General features: G+C 41.1%; 1 protein-coding gene across 5 annotated transcripts in view; it reads left to right on the top strand.

Moving 5' to 3' along the window:
- The window catches only part of ANKRD17 (ankyrin repeat domain 17), a 155,067-nt gene that overhangs the window by 99,377 nt on the left and 28,493 nt on the right, over positions 1-27,197 (top strand). For 4 of the 5 annotated variants that reach the window (XM_066627455.1, XM_066627453.1, XM_066627456.1 and 1 more), the window contains exons 12-23: positions 473-600; positions 1,573-1,716; positions 2,601-2,703; positions 4,019-4,777; positions 8,514-8,662; positions 9,268-9,379; positions 10,695-10,840; positions 13,054-13,196; positions 19,310-19,523; positions 20,677-20,852; positions 22,570-22,732; positions 24,190-24,285. In XM_066627455.1, coding sequence (XP_066483552.1) covers positions 473-600; positions 1,573-1,716; positions 2,601-2,703; positions 4,019-4,777; positions 8,514-8,662; positions 9,268-9,379; positions 10,695-10,840; positions 13,054-13,196; positions 19,310-19,523; positions 20,677-20,852; positions 22,570-22,732; positions 24,190-24,285 — 2,333 coding nt within the window. The remainder of the gene's footprint in view (positions 1-472; positions 601-1,572; positions 1,717-2,600; positions 2,704-4,018; positions 4,778-8,513; positions 8,663-9,267; positions 9,380-10,694; positions 10,841-13,053; positions 13,197-19,309; positions 19,524-20,676; positions 20,853-22,569; positions 22,733-24,189; positions 24,286-27,197) is intronic. The other variant, XM_066627454.1, reaches the window with a different exon arrangement.

The raw sequence follows: 27,197 nt of genomic DNA, 5'->3' as shown, positions 1-27,197 counted from the left end.
TTGTGCCCTTTCGCAGGAATTCTGCGCATCATCCCCTCCCTTCTTTCCACAGGAGAAACATAGAACTGAGTTCCATGCCGTTTTTTCACAGAGCATAAATTTTCTTCACATCAGCCTTTCTTCTTGCTTCATCCCCCTATCTTTACTCAAACTGGGTTTGGGAGGAAAGAAACTTGTACTTTTGTTTACATTCTGCTTATGCTGAAAATAACACCAACCCTACTCAGCTAGGAGAGTGGGGACCTCAGCTGCCCTGAGGGCTAATGGAAAAGGGATGAGCAAGGCTGTGATGTACTTGTTGTGTGGAGGGGTTGACACGTGTGGCCACTTCCAATACAAAGACTGGCTTGCTGTATGATCTCTCAGAGGAAGAGACCAGTTGGAACATTCCTGCTAAAAGTAATAATGCAATTAAGAATAAGGAAATAATTATTTATTTTTCCTTCTGTCCTTTTTTATTGTTCATGTCAAGGAGCAAATGTGAATAGGACCACAGCTAACAATGATCATACTGTATTGTCACTTGCTTGTGCTGGAGGTCACCTGGCAGTTGTGGAATTGCTGTTAGCTCATGGCGCTGATCCTACCCACAGATTGAAAGTACGTGTGCGGTGTTTTCTTTTCCATCATTTCATTGTGTACTTGCTTTTGATCAGTTAGCATAACATTGGGGAATGCAGCACAGTGACTTAGAGCATGATCCCAAAAAGGAGCTCAGGTCCCTTGTGCCAGCCCAGAGGTGTTGCAAAAGTGCCGTAAGGCACGTTTGCACCACCAGGTGAGGAGGGAGGCCAGCCCAAGGTAACTGAGTCAGGCTAGTGTGGGAATCTGGGGGGGGGGCGGGGAGGAAGTGTTCTGGGGTGGGTGGGCCTCAGTTGAGCGGGGGATAGGGCCAGGATCCAGCACTTGTGTCAGATCCAACCCTGGTCCCAGACAGCCTGGGGCAGCTCTGGGCTACTCGGATCTGTGCCACCTCTTTAGGCCCCACTAGGGCTGCTGCGGCTTTACCCAGGGTAAGGGGAATGAATTCACCTCAGGCCGAGCAGCAACCAGCCCCAACCCTGTGTAGGATATGGGACAGTCCAGCCAGCCTCCCCATTCCAGCACCAGTTAAGATTGGGCAATCCATTATACTGCCTACATATTATTCAACCATAAACATATTTTGCATGTATTTTATTTGTTTTTATCGTGTAAACAATCTAAGCATTTTTACATGAGTCTGCTTTTCTAATAAGATTGCAATTTCATATCAATCACAGTTCTTTTCTGAACTTACTGGTGAGCCTGCTACCAACTGGGCATTGTTTGCAACCAGCTAAGGATATGCCAGGAAGCCAGACAACTGATAGAGTATGAATTGAGAAGAGTTGAGCTGAGAAGAGTTTAAAAATCAGTTGTTTACAGTGCTAGTTAAAATTGCATTTCAAACATTCAAGAGTGATTTAAACACAGATTAAATTCGTTTTGACATGTTGGATGTATAGTAATTGAATGTGTTTTTCAGAATATAAAGTTGAGCTCTTAGTCTTACCGTAAGACTCATAATTTTACCTTATGTTTTCTTTATAGGATGGTTCAACAATGCTGATAGAAGCAGCTAAGGGTGGCCATACAAGTGTAGTTTGTTACCTGTTGGACTACCCCAACAACCTGCTTTCTGCTCCTCCACCTGAGTCCACCCAGCTGACACCCCCATCTCATGATTTAAATAGGGTAAGGTTAAAGAGCAGCATTTATTTTCTTGAATTTTGCTTTATATACTATTTCTTAATGATGGAGTACTAATTCCTGCTAAAATACCTGCCTCTAATCGGGAAATATGTGTTATAGTTAACAGATGTAGAATGTTAAGCTTCAGTGAAGAACTGCTAAAACTCAAAGCTCAGCAAACAGTATTTTGTTGGTTATATCTTTAGTTTTGTCTCCTACTTCTGCAGAAAATAATTGTAGACAAGTTTTGGCTGTTCCTCTATGACCTTGTCACTTTACATTTCCTTAAGTAATTAAATCATCTCGCTGTGTTCATTATAAGTCTACCTTCTACTTGTGCTACAAACTTGAAGCTCTTAGGAATCAAATTAGAAGCAATCTAAAAGGATGTTATGTATTGGTATTGATTTCTGCATGGCACTTGATAGAAGTTTATGTAGTCATGTAGGATGAGAAGGAGTATAATCTTAGTGTCCGATGGGCAGGAGGTCTGGTCTAGAGGGTAGAGCCTCCATTTGCCTGAAGATAACATCCACAAGGTCACCAGTTTGAGGCCACCGGCACCGTGCGACCTTGAAGCAGCTGACAAGCTGAGCCGAGCTATTTCTATCTACTCTGAGCGTGGGAGGATGGAGGCCAGGATGGAGGCCAGATCAGAATGAAACATCTGAATTGTTGCGGCTCTTGAAAGATAGAGCCTTCTTTCAATTGTAAAAATCCCTACGGGGATTTAAATTAGCCTGCCTATGTAAACCGCCTTGAATAAAGTCTTGAATAAAGGCGGTATATAAATACCTGTATTATTATTATTATTATTATTATTATTATTATTATTATTATTATTATTATTATTATTATTATTATTATTATTATTATTATTATTATAGGCTCCTCGAGTACCAGTGCAGGCACTACCCATGGTCGTCCCACCCCAGGAGCCCGACAAACCCCCTGCCAATGTCGCCACAACCCTTCCTATCAGAAATAAAGGTCAGTTGTAGCTCTACAGATTATCGGTAAAAATCCTTTCTAGCTAGAATGCAGGGTTTGCATTCATTTCTTTAAGATTTCTAGTTCTTTTAGAGAGTATTTCTGAAAAAAACAAACCGTTATGTGTTTGCCGTTGGGTTTTTTCAAGAAATCTGTCTTTATGACGTGGGTTGATTAATGTTGAAAACTCAGACAGCAATCAGTAGGCATCGAATGGTAGAAGAAAATGGAGGTAATTGTTGATCTGTATATTTTGAAGGTAGAAGCTTTTTATTGGTGCTGTACTGGAACGTTTTGGAATTTAAATTTGTGCTCAACTTAACTTCTCATTAAAAGAGTATATTTAGTGTAACTTGACACATCTGCAACTTTTCAGCTGTACTTTGCTAAAAGATTATGAATACCTTTCTGTGAATGAGGGAGATGCATCAAAGCCTCTTTAGAGATGAGTGACTTGAAATGAAAGGATTTTGTATTCTGTTTAATTGTATTGCTTTTTTGTTTGCCTGTGAGCATTTATAATACACCATTATTCAAAATGGCACATGCAGCAGCTGAAGGATCTACAGCTAAATGACTAATCCTGTTGCTCATGTTGGAGGGTTTTAGACTCTCATAATCTAGCATTTGTTCAGCTATGTAGACGTTTTCCTTGTCCTGTTAAGAAAAAACAGATTCAGGCAAAGCCACATCTTATGGAGAAACATAGGAGAATACATGTGTAACATGAGTTTTTGTTGAGATACAAGATGGGGTTTAAAACCCATTTTCTTGGGACAAATTAGAATTTTCTACCCCAAAATATTTATCTTACAACTTTTATCTGATTCTTTTTACGTTTCATTATAACTAATAATTTGTCAGTTAAAGGCAATGAGCTGCCATCTTTTTCCTCTTTTCCTCTCTTGTTTTCCTTTTCCCCCACCTGTTTTTCTTATATAGTAGTAACCATGAGTCCTGGATCCCCTCAACTTCATTTTCAGCTTATACATTTAGTTGCTGTTGAAAAGAAATAGTATGTAAAACATTTTGTTGCAATATGTGTACTTTTTAGTATTGATACTAAACAGCTAGTGTACAATATTGTACAATAACAAAGCTATTTATTTAGATCTGTGATATCTTTTCTCAGTAAAATGCTCAAAGGCAAACAGGTATGTCTTTTTTTCCTTTAGACCTTTCACTTTTTATAAATATCACAGTGGTTTTTTGTTGTTGTTGCTGCTTTCTTGGCCAGTAGGCCTATAATGAGAAAGCTGTTTGTGTGCATTTCCATTTGGTTCTGAGGTTTTTTTTTTCCCCCCCCCACACACAGCCACTTCCAAACAAAAGTCCAGCAGCCATTTACCACCAAACAGCCCGGATGTACAGGGTTACATTGCCAATCAGTCTCCCGAAAGCATTGTCGAGGAGGCTCAGGGCAAGTTGACAGAGTTGGAGCAGAGAATAAAGGAAGCCATAGAAAAGAATGCACAGCTGCAGTCCTTGGAATTGGCACATGCTGACCAACTCACCAAGGAGAAGATTGAAGAACTGAATAAAACTCGAGAAGAACAAATTCAGAAGAAGCAAAAGATCCTAGAGGAGCTGCAGAAAGTTGAGCGGGAGTTGCAGCTGAAAACCCAGCAGCAACTGAAAAAGCAATACTTGGAGGTTAAGGCACAGAGAATTCAATTACAGCAGCAACAGCAGCAACAACAGTCTTGCCAGCACTTGGGATTACTAACTCCTGGTGGGGTAGGAGAGCAGCTTACTGAGGGAGACTATGCACGATTGCAACAGGTGGACCCATACTTACTCAAAGATGATCCCCAACAAACTGCTGCCCAAATGGGCTTTGCGCCAATTCAGCCTCTTGCGATGCCTCAAGCTTTGCCTCTGTCTGCTGGTTCCTTACCTCCAGGGTCTATTGCAAATCTTACAGAACTGCAAGGTGTTATAGTTGGACAGCCAGTACTGGGCCAAGCACAGCTTACAGGGTTGGGGCAAGGAATTTTGACAGATGCACAGCAAGGGTTAATGGTAGCCAGCCCTGCCCAGACCCTCAATGACACGCTGGATGACATCATGGCAGGTGTGTACAATTTGTTAATGCAGGTGTAATGTAATGCCCTGAAAGGTAATTGGGATATGCCTACATTTTCATTTTGTTTCAATACCACAAAGGCTGACTTATTTTGGCCTCTTTTCCAATTTTGAATAATTAACTTCTGAAATGCACTGAAACTGTCATTTGCATTAATTTTGCAGTATTTACTGTCTAGAACTGTGATTAAAAAAGGTTAGTGCCCTGTGATGTGGAAAATGACATACTGTTTTACATTACTAATCTTGTATAAGAACATGTAGGATAACTTATTTAAAGAACTTCATAGAGCAGTTGCTTACAGAGCAGTGGTTTTTTCTGGCTTACTTGCCCATCTCCAGCATTGGGCAATATCTGATGCTACAGAAAAGGGGTATAAGTAGTAGTCAGCTATCATGAAATGAACGGAAAGCCATCTATGCTGACAAGCATATTGTCCCCTTGGATTTCCAAGCCCTGAAAGTAAGAGGTTTTTGCCTGGTGAATGCTGCCCTTAGAGTTGCCACAAATGAATTTCACTTAATTTTTTAGATTTTGAAAATTATTGATTTACAGAAACTTGAAGGTGCTGTAATACTTGTGAAATAATACGCTTATTCTACTAAATTCACATATTTGTCTAATACAGTGGTTCCTAACCTGGGGTACTTGCTAGGACCTTTAGGGGTACTTAAAAAAGAATAAAATAATGGCAGAGAAAGGCAGATCTGTGTTGGAATGCTCTGTGAGGCTGGCAAGGCAGGAAGGAAGGGAGCTAGGTGGCTGTGAAAGCCCCAACTGCTAGTTTTTGGTCATCAGTTCGTGTATTATCAGATATGCAGTGGTGTCACTAGGCTTTGTGTCACCCGGTGTGGGAGGCCCGTGTGTCACCCCCGTGATGGACCTCCTCCCATCCAGTGAACAAGGCAACGCCCCTGGTGGTGAGTGTGGTGATGTACCGTCATCCCGCCCCTGCTGGTTTTTTGGCTATACCTTTTGATAGAACGGAGATATTTCAATGTTTGTTTCATTGCATTCTGCATGAAATTACACGTTGATTGTTATGCAACATGATGGCATTCCTACAAGCTGTGATTTTAGCAATTTTGGTCACTAGTGGTATAAACTGAAAAGTAAGCAGTAAACTGAAAAGACCATAGCCCGATCAGGCTCTAGTACACACTCCCAGAGTTCCTTGGCAGCAGTAGTGCCCCTGCTGCACAGAGAGAGAGCGCCATGCATAAGAGGCCAAACAGCCCAGTTCTGCAGCGGTGCCAAAAATGGCTGCTGCTGCATCCTGCATGCTCAGCGGGCAGCGCTGGCAGATTTTTTAGTTTTTCAGTGCTGCCACCTTCAGCTTTTTAAGGACAATATCTGCCATAGTTGGTGGTTTTCAGTAAAGTCAAGCTCTTCCTTCTTTGCATCTGCTACTGGTTCTCCACTTCATTTCAGCAGCCCTAGTCAACCTGTTTGTTAACATATTTGCAGGACCTTCCTCTAGGCCAGTGAGTAAATCCTCCCCAGAGAGTCCTGCAATGCAACTAACCATAAAAATCTTTTGAGGACAGAATTGGTTCATTGCTTGAGTGGAAATCTGTAACTTCAGTAGTACAGGAATGGAATTGAGTTTACAGGAAGAGGTTGTTAGTGGTCCTTCAGAAACATATACTGCTATGTATATAGCATTGCTAATTTTCATTCTCTGATATATAGACAATATATTTCTTGAAACCAATAATTTAAAATCAGGATTTGAAGAATTGGCAGCCTTATAATTACTGTATGCCCCCTGTCACTGATGTAATGAACATTAAATTACATTATAGAATGTAAGCCATAAGAACAGCCCCACTGGATCAGGCCACAGCCCCATCTATCTCACAGCGGCCCACCAAATGCCCCAGGGAGCACACCAGATAACAAGAGACCTCATCCTGGTGCCCTCCCCTGCATCTGGCCTTCTGACATAGCCCATTTCTAAAATCAGGAGGTTGCGCATACACATCATGGCTTGTACCCCATAATGGATTTTTCCTCTAGAAACTTGTCCAATCCCCTTTTAAAGGCGTCCAGGCCAGATGCCGTCACCACATCCTGTGGCAAGGAGTTCCACAGACCAACCACATGCTGAGTAAAGAAATATTTTCTTTTGTCTGTTCTAACTCTCCCAACACTCAATTTTAGTGGATGTCCCCTGGTTCTGGTGTTATATGAGATTGTAAAGAGCATCTCCCTATCCACTCTGTCCATCCCCTGCATAATTTTGTATGTCTCAATCATGTCCCCCCTCAGGCGTCTCTTTTCTAGGCTGAAGAGGCCCAAACTCTGTAGCCTTTCCTCGTAAGGAAGGTGCCCCAGCCCAGTAATCATCTTAGTCGCTCTCTTTTGCACCTTTTCCATTTCCACTATGTCTTTTTTGAGATGCAGCGACCAGAACTGGACACAATACTCCAGGTGTGGCCTTACCATTGATTTGTACAACGGCATTATAATATTAGCCGTTTTGTTCTCAATACCTTTCCTAATGATCCCAAGCATAGAATTGGCCTTCTTCACTGCTGCCACACATTGGGTCGACACTTTCATTGACCTGTCCACCACCACTCCAAGATCTCTCTCCTGATCTGTCACAGACAGCTCAGAACCCATCAGCCTATATCTAAAGTTTTGATTTTTTGCCCCAATGTGCATGACCTTACACTTACTGACATTGAAGCGCATGTGCCATTTTGTTGCCCATTCTGCCAGTCTGGAGAGATCCTTCTGGAACTCACAATCACATGCTGATTAGATTTTTGTTGTTGTTCAGCTTATAAAAGTTTGAAGAGTTCTTCTTTTCTAATCAAAGAAAATTTATTCAGAGTTCATATTTTTTGAAATTTATTTTGGTGTATTTAAGTATTTTCTAAGATAATAAAGAACTCTGACTTTGAATTTGCTATCTCTTGTTCCAAGTCAAATTCCCAGATCTTGATTCTCTCCCGTTGTGTGTGTGTGTGCGTGCGCGCGTGTGCGCGGCATGGATTGATAAGAAATTTCTCCGTACTCCTTTAAGTATTTAATGAAACTGAATTATTCATTGTCTTCTGACCAGGGTGAAATATTTTGAACTAAATAATTTCTCCTTGTTGACAATGCTGTAGTCCAAGCATGACTACAATGTTAATGGTTATCTTTAATATGTAATAGCTATGAAAGCCTGAAAAGTTTTTAGAACCCCAAAGCCTAACTCACGGTGTTTTTGTAGATTTGAAACTTGTTCTAGCTTTCAAATAGTTGTGAGTCTAACTTCTGCCAAAGCTTCCATTTTCCAGTAACTCTTATCAGACTTAGTAGCAAATTTCATTTAACAATTGCATTGATACAATCATATGAACATTTTCCTGGGAGTAAGTCCCACTGAACACAGTGGGACTTTGTTCTGAGTTCACAGGATTGTGCTGTAAATTTTGAACTTTCTCATCAGAGTGAAATGCTGTGTCATCTGCCCTATGCAGTTTGCTCTTGTCAGCTACATTTTTGTTCCAAGAAGGATGGAAAGTGCCTTACATATTTATTATTAAAACAGTTATTTGGGAGGGGATATGATAGAAGTGTGGCTGTGAATTAAATCCAAATAATGCAAGTATAAAAACTTACTGAATGTATAAAATGACTTCTTATTGCAACTTTATGAAAATGTTCAGGAACTTTCAGGAGGATAGCTATTACTGCTTTCAATAAGTATAATTATTCTGTTCAACAGCAGTCAGTGGAAGAGCATCTGCAGTGTCAAACACTCCTACCCACAGCATTGCAACATCTGTCTCCCAACCTCAAACACCAGCTCCAAGCCCTATTATTTCTCCTTCAGCCATGTTACCAATCTACCCTGCCATAGATATTGATGCACAGGTAATCCCATTTTCTTTGAATGTATTTGGGGACCAGCATAACAAATAATGGAAACTTATATTTGTATTCAAATAAGACTTGAAAAGGGGATTCTTTATGTATATGCATAGTGGCGTGCTTTGAAAGATTGAGGGACCAATCCTATCAGTGCTGGTGCAGTTGTACTTGTGGGGTGTGCACTCTATCCTGTGGTGTAGTGGCAGTCACTTGGGCCTCCTCAGAGTATGGGAACCTGTGTTCCCTTACTACGAGCTGCATTGTGGCTACACCTGAGCTGGAAAGTTGGATAGGATTGGGCCCTGAGACATCTAATGCTGGGTGCAAATTTAAGAACAGTAGAATTAGAGTTTGGGTGGTAACTCTGAAAATCAAGTTTTAAAGGTTTTAACTGTGATGACAAAGAGCAATGAAAGCTCAGACTTTTTTGCCTTTGATTCTTGCTGATTTCAATGAGAAATTTTGTGTTTTGTCAGTGTGGCAATATCTTGTCAAGTTTAGTAGTATTCGTTGTAACTGTTACATGAGGTATATTTCCAATGCAAGCAACATACAATCTTAAATATAAAGAAAAGCATTCATGTCTTGAAATGGCATTTGTTTCCTAGACTGAAAGTAATCATGATACAGCTTTGACTTTGGCTTGTGCTGGTGGTCATGAAGAACTGGTTCAGACACTCTTAGAACGAGGAGCTAATATTGAACACAGGGACAAAAAAGGTGGGTGGCAACTGGTACAGGTACTAGTACACCAGCATTTTTTCTGTGAGTTAGATGACATATTCACATAGAAGTAGATTCAGGAATGATGACTAATACCTGCAAATATCTGCCACAATGAAAATCTGTGCAAATATGTTGCATGAACATTTGCTGTATTCCTTTAACTTTTGGGACAGACATATACATACATTTTCAGTGTAAGTGTGAAGTTCATGTAATTTCCAGTGGCCTGTATTAGATTTTCCCCTGTCACCGTTGTGGTGTTCTCCATTCCCAAGGGATAACTCAATGTCCTAAGGGTTAATAAAGGACATGGGGCATCAAGAGTGAGAGTCAGGGATGAGCAGTCTTTGTCATTTTCCTTTTTTAATTTGGAAAAGTGGAAAGGGGGAAGGAATTGATAGAATGGAAAATGGGCCTTTTGGCCATCCAGTGGTACAGTCTCTCTGAGTTGACCCAGAAGTTACGTTACTGGATGACCCAGTCTTCTGCCTTAGATTGAGGCTCTTCTATCAGTTCCCAGAGGGTCCCGCAGAGATTACTTAAGGCCCAGTCCACCTCGTGGTTCTCTTGGACTGGTGCAAGTGGGATTTTCCCACTCCCAAGGAAGGGTTTGGCTCATCATGTAGCCCTAAGCCTAATGTTCTGGAGTGTTGTCTGTCTGCCTAAGCTCCTTGCATTCACCCCTGGTCCCATTCTGGTTGCTGGGGATGGTGGCTCCTTCCCTTCTTTGTGCTTTGCACCTCTGTCTTCTCCTTTTGCCTAGCCTCCATCTAGGTCCACACTTCTTCTTTTCTAACCTTTCCCACCACCACCACCCAGTCTCAGCTGACCCCTCCTCAAACCTCTCTTTCCAATCCTTCACTATACTCTTTTTGGCTTTGGTCCTTTTGCTTTCTTTCTCCTCTGGCTCCCTGTCCTCCCTTTACTCTTCTGTCCCCATCTCTCTTGCTTTCTCTCTTTCTGCTGCTCTTTTTCTTTGTTCTCTCTTTCTCCTTTTTTATTCTCATTCCCTCTTTCCCTTTCTCCTCCCTTCAACATAAGCTTCTCTGAAGGGTTGTTGCTTGGCCTTTTAGAAGCTAATTGTCTTCAGGCTTGAGGCTGTTAGCATCTTTTCAATCAACAGAGTCTGGTGATGATATTGTCAATAGATGCCATTGGTTGGACCAATTCCCATGACCCCACTGTTACTGCTCTCCAATGCCACAGGGCAGTGCAGGCTACATCCCCTTCTTGTTAAAATTAGTATCTGTTTAAAAAATAGAATTAAGCAAAAGAGTCATATAAACATGTGTCTGTTCTTGTTTTCTAGGCTTTACTCCCCTTATTTTGGCTGCTACAGCTGGCCATGTTGGTGTTGTTGAGATCTTGTTGGACAATGGTGCAGATATTGAAGCTCAATCAGAGAGAACCAAGGATACACCATTATCTTTAGCTTGTTCTGGAGGAAGGCAGGAGGTCAAGTACACATTACTTATTTGTTGAACATTAATTGTGAACCCTGGTCTGTAAAGATCGTTCGATAGCTGTTCTCCCTAAATGTAAACCTGGAAGCTTGTTTGGCTGATTCAAGGGACCTCTCCGTCCAAGTATACTATGGATGGTAGGATCACATAGCATATCTAATGAAACCTGGAAAATATGCCGCATAGAATTCAGTTGTGCTTGTTCTCAAATATCTAGGACTGGGATGTTAAAAGAATTCCTGTCTATATACATAGTGCTAAAGTAATACTGGATTTGTAACATTAAGCCATTGCTAATTTTTCCTAATTGTGGTTGTATTATAACTGGATGCGTCTTAACTATCAGACTTGTATTGGAACTTATCTGTTTAATTTGATTTTACTGAATATTTTGAAATGCAGAAAAAAGGTGAAGCTGCATAAGACGGTATCTGCATTCCAGAGAATTGTATGACTAACTTCATGTGTCCAGTGATGCTTATTTCAAAGAGGATTCCCTGCCCCCCACATGCCTTGTGACTTTATAATTGGTTTATGATGTGGCGATGGAAGAAGGACCTGCCATGCATTGAGAAGTCCTTAACCCTACCTTACAAAGTGCTCTGGATTATGTTCAATATTTAGTAAAGGATTTGGTTATCTTTGCATATCGCTTTTTGTAGCAACATGTTTTAGCTTTTCACCTTAAAATAATTTTTGAATAACATTTGAAAAGGCTGTTAGCAGTTAATGTCTCCTTATGCTTACACTGATATTGCATTCAGCAAAGGAAATATTTTGTTTCTCATAATGCTGTGTGGAGATTTTTCCACACAAAAATGAAGTGCAACATTCTATTCGGGAGATACTTTTAAGGCTTTGTCATCAGGCCACTTTCTCTCCCCTCTGAGCTCAAAGATCTGTCGGTGGGTCAGCTGTCTGAAGTCATTCAGCTTAAATGGTAGCCATTTCTATCAGGAAATGTCTTTACTGTCCTGATCTCAAATTAAAGCTATTACAGAGCTACACAAACACAATGTGTGTGGAAAGCCAGAGCTCTGGCATAATACCATGTTTGCATGGAGGAAGTGTGGTTTTGGATCTCTGTTCAGCCATGAAGCTTTCTAGATGGTCAATCAGTCACCCAGCTCAGCTGTTATGAGAATAAAGTAGAAAGAACCCTACATGTACCACTCTGAACTCCTTAAAGGACAAGTGGGATGTGATTGATAACACTTATGCATTTAGTACCCAGTATCGCAATTAAAAAAAGAGAACAGATCGCATGGAATATTACGCTATGCATTTACCTAAAAATCTCATAAATATGCTAGGTTTGCTGATATATTTTATTACACACTGTACTGTTTGTCATTTATTTATACAGCTCCATCTATGTGCATGGCTCTTTACAAAGATTTAGAAAACAGATTTTTGTCCTGTGTGGTTTTTTCATGTTTACTGCATCAAAACCAAAAAGTACTCTTAGGGCAGTATGTGTTCTGCATCAATTCTTCTGCTATGTATCTGAATAAAAGTGTATAGGTGGCTCGCCAAGTTAGTTAGTCTGATATTGTCTCAGAGCAAGTTCAGAACAAGTGACTTGCTGAATACAGCCTAAGGCCATGATCCAGAGAGCTACTTAGGCACATGCTAAGGTGCTAAAACTAACTTAATGAAACATTTGATTTTGAACAACTGCTCCCCTGGAGGAGCAGTTTATTTTGAATAAACCTCCACCTTACCATGTCACAATTTGCAGTTTTTGTGTGTTGTTAGTGGAAGGCCGCATTATAGAGAAATAAGCTATCAAAATTCTGTTTGGACACCTGAAAATAGTTTTATGATTCTTCTGCTCCTGATATGATAGTCTAGTCCTTAAAAAAAATTATTGCTATCAGAGATACTTAAACCGTATTAACCCATTTCTTGGGGTTGCTCTTCAGCCACCTCAAGTAATGCATACATCATCTTCTCCTATGGTTAGCGCCCCACAGCCCCTAGTGGGATTAGCCTTACTATTGTAACCAAGTATTCTGCCCTACCCATGTGAACAGCTTTCTGTTACCTGGAGCAATATAGGAGCAACTACTGAGGTGGTAATTGCCATCCTGTTCTGCACTGTTAACTTATAGTGGGGGGGGGGGGGGCTCTGATTGCAGGTTTTCTGCTGAGAACTTGAATTGTAGTCGTTTTTTAAAATAACATTTTTAAAAAATAATTCAGGTGGTGGAGCTTCTGCTAGCTCGAGGAGCAAACAAAGAACACCGAAATGTTTCTGATTACACACCTCTAAGCTTAGCTGCTTCTGGTGGTTATGTGAACATCATCAAAATACTGTTGAATGCTGGTGCAGAGATCAATTCAAGGCAAGTTCCCTTTTTACACTTATGCTTCATAGTTGTGCCCTGAGACTCTAGAAAAATTTGCTTGCTCACTGTAAGAGATGATGATGTATAGTTATATCATAAGATCTGCCATTTCTGAGAGTTGGTGTAATGTAATGGTTGAGCAGTGAATCAGGACTTACCCAATTCGAATTTCACCTCTGCCATGAATTCCCAAGGTGGCCTTACACAAGCCACTTGTTCTCAGCTTCCCTTAGCAAGATGGGAATAATAATGCTCATTTTACATGATTGTTGCAAGGATTGCATCAAGAAAATTTTTGTGAAGCATTTTGCACACTCAAAAAATGTTTTACAAGTTATTATGTAAGCAAGTAATTTTCCCATTTTGATTGGAGGATTTTTATTCTTTAGCCTACAATGAAATTCTTTCCAGCTCTGTCTGATCTGTCTAAAAAAATATTTCAAATTGACACTCAAGTGACTGTGCATCTGGGATGCTTCCTCCCACCCAGTCTTACCTTTTGCTCACCCCTTTTCCTTATGGGATTTTACTTCTTGCTTCTTGGCCCACCCTTGCCTTACCTAATGAGCAAGAACAGCATAAGTTTTTTTAAGAGACTATTGTCCTGCAGGCAACTTCTTAATGCTTCCAGCACCATTATCCCCCTTTCCCAGCACTAGGGCAGCAGCTCTTTCTTTTTCAACACCACTTTTCTTCTCTGCCCATCTACCCCATCATGGGTGATTAACTGCAGGTTTAAATCATTTTGATCATGACCTTTTGTTTGACACATGCCTGGGAAAGCAGCTCATCCATCACTGTTATCTTAAGTAATTCATGCATGGGTTCCCTAAAACCGAAACTTCCCAGAGGATCATCCATAGAGGTGAGTACAGTCATTGCCTTCTCAGGGAAATCCATGAATGGGGCAGACAATGGATTACGACTCCTTCCCCTCAAGATACAGAGGTTAGCTGCTGTCACCAATCCAAAGACAGAAACTGGAATAGAAATTGCCATGTACATACCACACAGATAGGTGGTGTAGTAGATTCTGGTATGCTAGCTGCTTCAGTAGCCACTCTAGATTGTGTTCCAGGGTTGTTGACATCACAAGGCTCCAGTCATCCACTAGGACAGGGATGTCAAACTTATTTCATACAAAGGGCCGAAGTGAGCATTCATGGTACCTGCTGAGCGTCAAAAGTAACATATTTAGCAGAAAGTGACATCATTAAGCAGACGACCAGAAATACGCACTTTGTTCTCACATAGAAACTCATTAGTTACAACTGACAGAAGAGAAAATGTGTAAATCGTGTTCATATTTTCAAGATTTGAGACAGCCCAGTTATAATAGGGGCCAGATAAATTGCTCTCAGGGGCTACTAGATGGAGGGACTCAAGTTGCTAACCGTATACCAGGACTCTGGGTTTCACTTGTCCCTTGGAAAGTGGAGGTGCTTATTTTTGGGCACCATAGACTCCAAAGAAGACGTCAAGAAGACTCTTCAGGCTGGCATCTCATGCCATTTCCAAGGGAACTAAGGGCCCAATCCTATGGGCCGTTCTGCCAGCAACACACTTGTAGTGCTGCCTCTTGGTTTTGCAGTTGTGCTGTAAAGCACATTTTCAGCACCCAGCGAGAAGGGAGTGCCAGCATTGGGCAGCACTACTTGGCATGGGGCCTCAGCACTGGGAAGATGCCGCATAGGAACTGACAACTTTAAGTAGCACTGCCACGTGGCAGTGCAGCTTTCCAAGGAGGGCAGAACTGGGAAGAGGGACAATTTCGGGAGGGGAGTGGAACTGGTGGAGGCCTATGCTCCACATTGGAACACAGAGCCTGACACGGCTTCTCCAGTCTGCACCAGCAAAATAGCATGTGGAGACTCAAATAGCTCCATTTCAGAGGCCAGGGCTTTCCTCAGGGGAAGGGAACAAAAGTTCCTTTCCCCTGAGGAGACCTCCAGCAGGGTATCTGACCTCACTGGATACAGCAGTAGCCATTTTGGTGGTGCTGTACACAGTGTTGCCCGAGAAGATAGGATAGGGCTATCCTTATATGCCTTTATTTCCTACCTCTTGGGAATTCCTCCACCTGTTCTGATTGGGATGAAGAAGAGTTTTCTGGAGAGAATAAAGGTATAGAAGAAGCCAGGGCAGACTTCCCTGTGACTGTTTTCAAAGTTTTTGGTCAAGCTCCAGAACAAACCAACAAGTGAGAAAGGATCAAGAGCATGCACCAAAACCATCCAAATGTCTTCCTGACAGTGCATCCCTCCATTCAGTTACTGAAGTGCTTCATCAGGCTACTCCACAATGCCAGAAACTCTAGGACACAATGTATCCATCACTTCTGCAACATGCCACACACTACCGACTTGAGGATGTCATGCTAGCAATGCTTAAAATGCACACTCTGGTTGCAGCCCTTCCATCTAGTGTTTTTCTCTTGAAAGCTGGCAAACTTCTGGTTGATGAACACGGTTACAGATTGTGAGTTTTCCTGTATAGGAATTTTCTGTCTGCCATAGCTTTCAGACCCATTGTCCACAGCCTCCTTAAGTCAGTGAGGTTCCTGATAAGGATGTCCTGGACAAAAGTCAGGGACAATATTGCTTTGTCCTTTCTAGTGGATGTCTCTAAATGCTCTACCCCTTGAAGCCAAGTCCGTAGCCTCAGTGTGGTGTCAAAAAAGAACCTCTGACTCTGCAACTAGGGGAAGCTTATGCTAAGTCCAGTAACAGTCTTGAAAGTGTTTGTTTTGGGGAGGGAAACGGCGACAAGCTATTTGGAGATCCCCTCAGGGAGTTCTGGAGAAACGAAGGGCAATAACCAGACTCTTCTCACCACTACTGAGGATGAGTAAAAGAAGTCCTCTAAGCAGCAACATTCCTTTCATCCTTCAAAATTTTCCTTCATCTAGAAACACCCTGAGAGATTTCAAGGTCAGGTGGTGTCAGCCTCAGAAATCTAGATCCTCTTCTTTTGCACCCATCAAGAAGCTCAGCTCCATATGACTATCTTCTTTCATGCAACGTGAGCCTGACTGGTGGGTTGCTTCAAGAAACTTTCAGCTGCCTGAAAATTCAACACCTGACCAGTGGTTTTGAAGAGAGTTCCAGAGCTACGTTCTGTGTTCATCGCAATCACAAGAAATAAAGCAGCAGCAATATGAATACAGTATATCAGTAACAAACCTTTATATAAATATAATAATTCAGTTAATGTCATAATTTATCATAATTTATCATAATTATAATTTCTGATCATTAAAAACCATTATTAGTACCCTTAGTTCATTAAAATAAACTAGGATTAAAATTAAAACCATTTATTTGTATAAAGTCTAACACTAAAAAAACGCATAAGACAAGTTCCGTTCATAACTCCTTTGTTTCATCTCAGGGATTCCGCTTGAGCATACAGCTCCATAGACTGAATCTTCCTTTTTCCTCACCAATCACCCAGAATAAGTTTTTAATAGTAAATCTTGTTCAACAGTGCAAGATGATCTTATGCATTATCTATCCCTCAAATGAGATTCTGTTCCAGGCCTCTCTTCAGATCCTCTTGATTTTTTCAGTCTCGAGTGACTGACCAACTGAACCCAGAGTTTCTGGTGCAAGCATTTGTGAGGAAGTCATTCTGATGGTAGAGCATACCCAAGCTGCTGAATTAGAGGAAGACTGTAAAGGAACGTCACTGCATGGGGATCACCAATGCCAGTTCATATGTTGGAGAGTCCACTATCGTGGGGAAGTATTTCAGGGAATATGGTCCACAGCAGAGGTCAAAAGCTATTAGCTATGAGCAATCTGGCTGACTTGCCTTTGGTTTTAGCAATTCAGATACCATCTTGTCAATCAATTGCCTGATCAATGCAGGCAATATTGTCATGAAAGTCTGTATCAGTCAGCAAGGAAGTACTCTTTCCAAGTAATTTCTGCTGGAACCTCTCATGTTCTCCTAGACAGAGAATCACCTGAAATCTGTGCACTTTGAATACCTTAAAGGAAACGAACTAAGTGAACGGACTCAGTAGCCTAACTCTGGACCAATCAGTCACTGAGCTCTCAGATCTTTTAAGTGATGCCTGCAGTTAGGAATCTTTTCACTCCCTCCACTGAAACAAACCTCAAAGTTCAACTTTAAGTTTCAGAGAACAGTGCAGAAATAGTCAAGATACTGAGGTTAGCTCAGCCATAAGTTCTCCTGTTTGCATTTCTCTTCTCACTCTTATCCCCGGGGTAATGGGAAAACTTCACAAGCAATAAACAGAAGTGACAGTTGTTGCCCCCGGGTGGCCAAGACATCCATGTTTTTTGGATCTAGTAAATCTATTAGTGTCCACTCACTGAACTCTTCCATGAGACTCTGATCTCCTCCTAACAGACCCAGTAGTCCATCACAACCCAGGGATGTTGTGCCTAATGTTTGGAAACTGAGTAGGGACGTACTGGGAGCCTATGGCTATTCCACAGAGGTAATAGACACCCTTCTTGTGTCTAGACATCCTTTGACCAATAATATGGCACCACCTGGAGGGCCCTTGTGAGTTTGTATCAGACATCTTGCAAGAACCTGCTCTCAGCTTGGATCCCAGAGGTCCTAGCTTTCTTCTTCAAGCTGAACATACTACTGAGGTGAGTATTTGTCCTAGCCAGCATCCTGGGAGACACTACTTCTTCTGCAATTTCTTTACTTTGCATCCACACATTTGTAGACTTGTCAGAGTAACTTCCCTCATCATTTCTTCACTAGTTTGCAGAATGCCCACATAGAATTTAAACATGGTCTTGTGGTTCCACATTTGGCTCCCTTCAAATCGCTGGTTGCCTGTGTCTTAAAAATCCTTACTTTAAAGATGATTTTTGTACTGACTGCCAGTACAGAGAAGCTTTTTACATAGAAGAACTTCTCTGTGTTTTTCATCAGGGCAAGCTTGTCCTGCAGCCTGATCCATCCATATCTCCAACTGGAATTTGGCCTTTCCAAAAGTTCAGGATCTTGTTCCTTTGTCCATCCCACAACTCCCTGGGGAAGGGAGTGACGTACTTGATTTGTGCAGAGTCATCAAGTGCTACATGAACAGAACCAAATTGATTTGCCAACACCAATGTCTATTATTTGCATTCAAAAGATTATCTTTGGGCAGAATAGTGTCCACTACCTCTCTGACACACCAGCTTTGGGAAAGTAATTTGTAAGTGCAAGTGTAAAAGATTATCTTTGGGCAGAATAGTGTCCACTACCTCTCTGACACACCAGCTTTGGGAAAGTAATTTGTAAGTGCTAAACCGAGCATGAATCCCCTAGGAGAGATATAGAGGGTAGCTGCTATTTACATTTGCTATATATGATTTTATTTATCCTTTTAAAACTTGCTATCTGAATATTTAAAAAATAAATAAAAATATTTAAAATATATAATTTTGATCATTAATATAAACATCAAAAAGGTAAAGGAACATACAATGTATTGTTGGCATCCTTCAGTCTTGGAAGACTATGGTGTCACGCTCTGAATGGTGGTTCTGGATTTTGCCTCGAGGTTGACTCCTGAAGCCTTTTCCATAACTGGATGTAGCCACAAGGCAGTGGAGGTTTGGGATCAGAGTTTTCCTTCTCTCAGATGAGCTGCCTTCCCAAGCTGACAAGTCCCATCTACCCGGTGGAATGGGGTACATACATTCCCATTCTCAAACATACAATATAAATGTAAAAAATAGAGAACATGAACAAGTGTAAATAACTTGCACATAAACATCTATATTTTTAAATATACAAATAAATGCCTTCCACAGACATAATTCAGCAAATTTATTACCATCATTATATCCATCTCTTCAATTCTGGCTCATTCCAGTAATTCCTATTAGAGTCATCTGGATGTTAACTAACTAAAAGTGAGTTCCACAACCCCAATGTGGCATTCATGTATAACACCACCTATACATGTATGGTTCCTACAGTTAAAGCTGATAAGTCTGCTGGTGGAATGGTTATGCCCATAGGTTCAAATATATATGTGTGACTACTTTTCATATGGCTGTGGAAATGGGTAAATATGGAAAAAGCTGCCATGTTATACATCTCAAACGTAAAACATATTCTTTTATTTCCAGGACTGGTAGCAAGCTGGGCATCTCTCCGTTAATGTTAGCAGCCATGAATGGTCATACTGCTGCTGTTAAGCTGCTCTTGGACATGGGTTCTGACATTAATGCACAGATAGAGACCAATAGGAATACTGCCTTGACCCTGGCCTGTTTCCAAGGAAGAACTGAAGTGGTTAGCCTTCTCCTTGATAGAAAAGCTAATGTTGAGCACAGAGCTAAGGTAAGGGAACAACCTTTGGTTTGCATGCCTGCAGCTTAAATTTGTTATTTTTCACATTTTGGAAGTTACCCAAAAGGAACAGTGCATTTTGCTTTATTTCTGAATGCAACTGCACTTAAAAGTATAGAAGGACAGAGTTGAGAGGTGGTTATAAACTGATTTTGTATGGACAAAGGCTTTTCTTATCTTTGTTTTTCTTCCACTAGTTATTAGTTATTAGGATGTATGTCAGAGTGGGATGGCAGGCAGGACACTATTTGGAGGAGAAGATGAAAGAGAAGATGTGCCATGGCAGTTTGGGGGAAAGTCATTTATTAGTAGGGCATGTGGGGATGTGAGCCCCACAACTTGAGTTAGGTATATGAGGTCTTGGCTAGTTATAAAGATCAGAGAAAATACAGTTGTTGTGGTGGCTATATGGCCTCCCCAATCAGATATATGCACTGTGACTTCAAAAACCTGTGTTGATTACTTGCGTTAATTCTGTAACCCATGGAATATAGTCAGTGGTATGTGAGAGAAGATTCTAAATAGCCAGCTTCCTAATATAGGCTATATCTGCAATCCTGTGCTTGCTTACCTTGAAGCAAGTCCCATTGAATTCTTTAGGGCTAACTTCTGAGTTACATACAATCAGGCTGTGGTTTCAGCAATACGTGAGTCAATCTACCTTATAGTGCCTTGAGTTGTGATCAGTTGAAGAATGGAGAGAGACCTGATAGACTTACCATTTTACTTCCCATTGAGATGTAATGTTCTTGTACCACTCTAAAAAAAATTGAATTTTTCTTGATTCACTCTAGTATAGTTTCTTTCAGCTCATTATGCTTCTTGTAGCTACACAGCGTTGGGTGGAGCAGTGGTGAGGAATGTCCCACAATGTCATAGTGCCTCTTATGCCAGTCATTGCTTGAAGTAAAGAGCAAAATAAAAACCCCAGTCCTAGAAGTATTCCAAATGGTAGCCAAAACCAATCAGGGGTAAGAGGTACTTGGTTTTTCTTTACTTAAATTTTACTATGTTGTAGAGAACCTCTTTTGGAAGTTAGCAATGGAAACTGATGCTGTAAAAACGAGTAGTGATTGTTGCTTTATCAGAGTTACAGATTTTCACACTTTTCAGTGGAGTACACCTCTTTGATTTATTCACTCAGACTGGCTTGACACCATTAATGGAAGCTGCCTCTGGTGGGTATGCAGAAGTTGGCAGAGTGCTTCTAGACAAAGGTGCTGATGTCAATGCACCACCAGTCCCCTCGTCAAGAGACACAGCTTTAACCATCGCAGCAGACAAAGGTCACTACAAGTTCTGTGAGCTGCTTATTAGCAGGTACTATATTTGATCCTTTGCATTTGATCCTTTGATTCTTTGAATTCCCAAGAAGGGAGGGTCAAAGAACTGGGTTACAGAGAGCCTCTTGCTTTGTGGTCCTCTTATGTGACTGTTTTATGAGTTTAGCTTAGAATCCTCAGTGTGTACTCTCACATGCAAAAACTTCATTTACATTAAGAACATGAGAGTCTCCCTGTTCTTATGGAACATTTTCTTTCCGGATCGGGGATACTTATGGAATAGACAGGGTTTTTTTAAAGAAAAATATTTCTTTAGCTATCAGTATGGATTTTTCCATTGGGGGGATTTATTTAAATCACAAAGGGGAAAGGTGGTCAATTTATATCTTTGATTTAAATGTTTAGCATTTAGATATGAACTAAATCAAACTACATAAAACTGGTTGCTAGAATCATAAAAAGATATTGTTCCTTCATTCTGACAATCAGGCTTTGCACCTTTTTGTTGCAATGGTTAGATTATCACCTTATACTTTTTTCACCCAGTGAAAAAAATATAAAATATTTTTAAAAACTGAAAAATATTTCCAGATTGGGGATGTCTTACAACTGGCATCTATGACAGGTTTTTGTAGACAGATGCTGATTGGAATCAACACTATAAGATCTTGCTTTTTTCTTATGCTCCTTTCTGCTTTAATCTGCCTTTTCTTCTGTAATGCAACTGACCTGCCCTACATAGTTACTAAGCAGGTCAGTATTCTCCATGAGCTGTACATGTTCTTTGACTGATAGTTACATACAGAAGAAAGAAAAGCAGTCTTTTATAAAGTGGGTAATAAATTCACTATTAAGAGATTATATCATTTTAAGCTACATTTTTTTTTAAAAAAAAAAGCTTATTAAACTGATATTTCAAAAAAATCTGATTTAAAGTTAATTGTTTTTTTAATCATTGGTTTTATCCACTGTAATTTCCATGATGATCTGGTATTACACAATTATCATTCCACAGGTATTATCACTTCAGAGATTCTGTTTTGACAGCGCTAAGTGTAGCTGTCAACTTGTGCTCTTATTTACAAGACAAATGGCTGTAATCCCAAGAGTTTTTTTTAGGCACTTACAAGCAGCAGGATTTATTTGTGTCTTTACTACACTACATCAGAAATTGTCAGCTGGTATAGGGGGACAAAGTGCTGAGACCTCTATTTGTTGTGATTTAAAATATAAAGTAATGTTTGGCAATAATGAAACACAGTTTTCAAAATTCCATATATGTTGCAGTGAATATCTAAATGAAGACACCATAAGTGAATGGTGTCTGGTGAATGTCTGAAATTATGAGATGATGCATGTGAATGTTGACAAAGACCATCAAATTGCTAACATTCTTGCTAATTTTTGATGAGTCTTCATGTTTTAGACAGGCATTGTAACATATGCTGTATCTATATACTGAAAATGGAATTGACTGTAGTGTCTCATTTTTCAGGTAGAAAATGGCACCTTTTAATATTTGTGATGTACTGTTGGCAAGAATTCATGTTTCAGAACTAATCTGTTTTGGAATTGTTCTAATTAACCTTTTAGAGGGCAAACCTTGACCACTGTCATGTCTGCTAAAACCAGTAATAGTAATGCAATATATTAAGTCAGTCCTTCAGTTTGGATTTTTTATTTTTTGTTGTATTATAGTAATTTGAATTCATGCATTCATTATGTTGATCAAGTGGTGTTTTTTTCCCCTCTAGGGGTGCTCACATTGATGTTCGTAATAAGAAAGGCAACACTCCGTTATGGCTTGCTGCAAATGGTGGGCATTTGGATGTTGTCCAGTTGCTTGTACAAGCAGCAGCAGATGTAGATGCTGCTGATAACAGAAAGATAACCCCACTTATGGCAGCCTTTCGAAAGGTAGACTGAAAGTTTTTAGTTTGCCTTTTTTTAAACGGAAAATATAAATGTACTGTGATAATCATATATCAGACATTTGCATCTTCTGAGGAGTTTGCCAGAGAAAGGGAGATCTTGAGTATGAACTTAGAAAAATGGTTGCATCACCCACAGAGTTCTATTACTTGCTCTATACAGCAGACATTTTTAGAAATAGTCAGTCATGCTTCCCATGGCTTTTGATTTACAGGGCAAAAGAAAAAAGTTCAAACCCTGGCAAAAAAAGCATGTTGATAATGTATGCGGAATCACATTTGAGTAAACAGCAACTATGTACAAGGAAAAATTGAGTTCAGATTAAATGAGAATGCTGGCTGGGTGTAGTAGATTAAGGGGAACAGTAGTTCTCTAAGTAGCTTCCATCTTATTTCAGAATGTTTGCCAATTTAAAACAAAGCCATTGAATAGATACTGATTCCATAATCCCTTTCTGCTCCACATGTGTAAAAGACCTTTAGGTGAGAGTGGGTGAAGATTTAGAGCCCAATTCTGAGCTTGGTGCAGTGGCTTTGTGCCGCTGCGCACTGTCGCAAATGTGCCTATGAGTCCTACCACCAGGCTACTGCTCATGCTAACCCAGCGCTGGCCAGCTCTTGGCTAGCTAGTGCCAGGCTAGTGCCAGGCAGGTGCCTGGCCTTCACTGCTCGGTGATCTCAAGACCACCGAGCTGCGGCATGGTAAGCGAGGGCGAGGAGGAGGCGTTCTGGGGAGGGAAGAGGCGGGCGGAGAGATGGCAAGGAGGAGGCATGATGGGGAGGTGGGGGGCAGAGAGAGGGCGGGTGGGAGGCGGCCATGGGGAGGGAGCGGGGAGGCAGAGAGGCAGATCCAGTGGGGCTCTGCTCCACCAGATCCTGTCCATTCTTGATGGGCTTGGCATCCTACACGAACAGCTTTTCCTTACCGCCAACCTTTTCGTCAGCAGTAAAGTGAGTAGCCCCGTTGCAGGGCTGCTTCCCTTACCTGGGAGAAGGGGACAAAAGTCCCCTTCTCCCAGGGCGCCGCCCATGGCAGGCTGAGGTGCATAGAACGCGGCGGCAGCCATTCTCTGTGCTGCTGCAGCTGTGCACCCTGGGCAGCTCAGGATTGGGCTGTTAGTAATGTGCCATTGGAACATCAGTACCCAGTTTTTAAAAATCTGACCCATGTCCCATGTACTTTTTGTTTACTTGACTCTAGCTGAATGAGAGGAAACTGAATGAGAAAATCTGGGTTGGATAGGAATTGGTCTTCTGATTGCACAGATTTTAAGCCTAGGTTGGCATATTTCTTGATTTCTTGACTAAATTTGGGACTCAAGCTTGCAGCTTGAGTGCTGTGCATTAAATTGTCATTCCATGGTTTTGGTATTTTAAATGCATCTTAGGGTGTAACCTATCTTTAATATGAAAGAGATTAATGCAGAAAACTATAATTCCCAGGGTCATGTGAAAGTTGTGCGCTATTTGGTAAAAGAAGTTAACCAGTTTCCATCAGATTCAGAATGTATGAGATACATAGCTACAGTTACTGATAAGGTAAGACTAATTTGTTGTTCACATTTCTCCGTAAAACTTTAGTAATTCATGTGATTCACCATTAGTTTGTGAGATCATCAGCTCTTATGTAATAAGATCTTACATAAATACCAGCAAATATCAGCCCTGGATTGCTCAGACTAGGCAATGGCTGTGGAATTGTCACTCTTACTTATGGAGTATTTACGGGGTAACTACATAATGCCATCAGCAAATTGTTCTCTTCCTGTGTACTTCCGACACTGCTTCTGTTTCTTTTGGAAACTCAACAAATCCAACTTTTTTGGAATGAATGCAATAGTTGCTCAGTCTCCTCGAATGAAGATCCCCTTAGTGCTACTCTTCCATCTTTTGAAGGATTGTGGTTTTCAGATCTGCAGTGATATTTGAGAAGTTGAGACATCACCATATCCCATTTCTTGTTTGGGTACACTGTCACTATTACTTGTTATCATCTGGGATCATTTCAGCAGCATACTAATTTTTTTAATTGGTGCTTTATAATGCCTTTCCATTTTCTTAAAAAAATTAAAGTATTTCTGCAATAGCCCTTAAGTGTAACTGTGCTAATAAAAATTGTTTTTGAAAAGAAAAAGAAAATAGCAGTCAAAGGGTGAAGGAGCAGGAGAACAATGCTTCAGGAAATGATATAAGAGTTGTTATAATGTGAGGAGAAGCAGGGGACACTTTAAAACTCATCAAAGAAAAGACCTTTACTAACTGAAGGCTGCCTTTCTGTGTACTTTTTATGCATGCCTGGGAACAAAAATTACTGGTGAGAAAGAATAATTTACCACCGTAGACATGCCCACTATATTAACAACCACAGGAATCTTCTGAAGTTTATCTAAAACACAAATTATTATCCAATTGGTTTAGATATTTAACTTGCCTAATTCCAAAGTGGCTTACATTTGACCACAGCAGAAACAAAAAATTAAACTTTAGACCAGAGGTGTCAATCATCAGGGTTGCAGAAGCTCTCTATCCAGCCCCCATGATGATTGGGCTCTCCTAGCACCACATCAGCTATTCTCAACTGCTGAGCTTCAGAGTGACACATTGGCAGAAGCAGCACCACTGAAAGGGCAGCACTGAGGGGCTGAAAGGGCAGCCCCATTATCCTGCAGGCCACACTTACAGCAGCACCACTTCTACTGAGGTGTCACTGTTGAAAGGGCAGCTCATGTGATTATTGGGCTCTCACAATACTACCCATTCAGCAGTGCCACTTCTGCAGAGGCACTGGGAGGGAGAGATGGAAGGGCTTATGAAGGCAAGGAATGGGAAAAGAGGCAGACCAAGAGCAGTGAGAGAGAGAGAAGCTGCTGAGGCAAGGGGAGAACCGAATTATCACGCAGGCCACCCTTTAAGCAGTGCTGAGGCATCATTTTACAGAGCACCTCTCAGTTACTGAGTTGTGAAGTGATGTCTTGGCAGAAGCCGCACTGCTTGAAAGGGTGACATGCATGATAATAGAGTTCTCCCATATCTTGAAAATATTATCAGGAATTGCATATTTTCTCTTTTGTCATTTGCATGTAGTGAGTGCTTATGAGAAAAAAGTGCTTATTTCTGGTCATCTCCTGATTAAGGACGTCAGTTCCTGACATCACTTCTGGCCCTCAGGAGGCGCTGTGAATACTATTCAGCCCACTGTTTGAAATGAGTTTGACATTCCTGCTGTAGACCAAATATAATTTTACCCACACCCTATCTCCTTTCCTGCATTTTCCTATCTTTCCTCAGTTGGAAATCCTTTTCCCATCTCATGTATTACAGGTCAAACCTCATTATCTGCGGGGGTTTGGTTCCCCGAAAGCCTGCAGATAGCCAAGTCAGAACTGAAAATGATGTTTTTCTGGAAGTGACATAAATCTGCTATTAAAATTGCCCTTTAAAAACATTTAAACAAGGAAAAAAAGTGGGTGGGGGGAGGTTCCCTTGCCTCATGTGGCAGGCTGGAGGTCAGTCTATGGTGCTCCCAAGAAACTGTTTCTTGATCATGCCAAGTCCCCCTCTCCAGTTTGTCAAAGGCAAGTGGATGGGACAGGATATGCACCCTTGTGCTTGACAGACACTTCTCCCAAACCCTGCTCAAAGGATATTGCCATTTACCCTGCTCGCTCTGGGCTTCACACAGGTAAGTAGTTCCGGTTCCTCCTCTTCTACAAGATGAAGCCAGCTGACCACAAAGCTTCCCTTGACTCCCAACACACATACAACAACAAGCATGAGGAAATAGAAGCCAAAAATTTTTTCCCTTTGTTTAAATGTTTTTCAGGGAACGTGGGTTTTTTGAGTGACTCAAGCAGCCAAAGAGCTGAGCCAATCACTTCACAGAAGCAGTGCTGGGGATGTGCCTTTGAACTTTGGTCTACTTGTGACACGGGTGGTGGACCCCATGAGGGGCGCAGAGTGGTGGTGGCGGTGCGGGGAAAAGGGGGCCACAGTGCTTGAGCCTCGTGTTTGTGTGTGTGAGAGAGAAAGAGACCAGCAGGAACTGCAGTTGCTGTGCTGCGAAGTGCCAGGCAGCTGCTTTGGTGGGGTAACTTCTGCAATGCAGGGCCAATAGAAGGGGGAAGGGGACTCGGTGTGATCCAGAAATAGTTTCCCAGGAACCGCCTTCCAGTCCGCCACACGAGGTAATGAAGCTTTCTCCCCCCCCCCCCGGCTTTTTTTCCTTGTTTAAATGTTTTTATTAAAGAGACTTTTTAAGCGGCTCAACGTGAGTGGCCATGGCCATCTGCACTGAGTCAAATCCGTGAATGCAAAGGCACAACCTGTATATCACTTCCTTCTCCAATCATCCAACATTTTAGTCGTAATTCACCATTTTTATTTGCTTGGCTTACATTCTAGAGAACTCCATGCCCACCTCTTACTCCCAAAACAAATATACAAATATATTT

Source organism: Tiliqua scincoides, chromosome 5 (assembly GCF_035046505.1).
Source record: "Tiliqua scincoides isolate rTilSci1 chromosome 5, rTilSci1.hap2, whole genome shotgun sequence".
Classification (NCBI taxonomy): Eukaryota; Metazoa; Chordata; class Lepidosauria; order Squamata; family Scincidae; genus Tiliqua; species Tiliqua scincoides.
The sequence above is the reverse complement of the archived record's forward strand: the minus strand, read 5'-3'. Positions and strand labels throughout refer to the sequence as shown.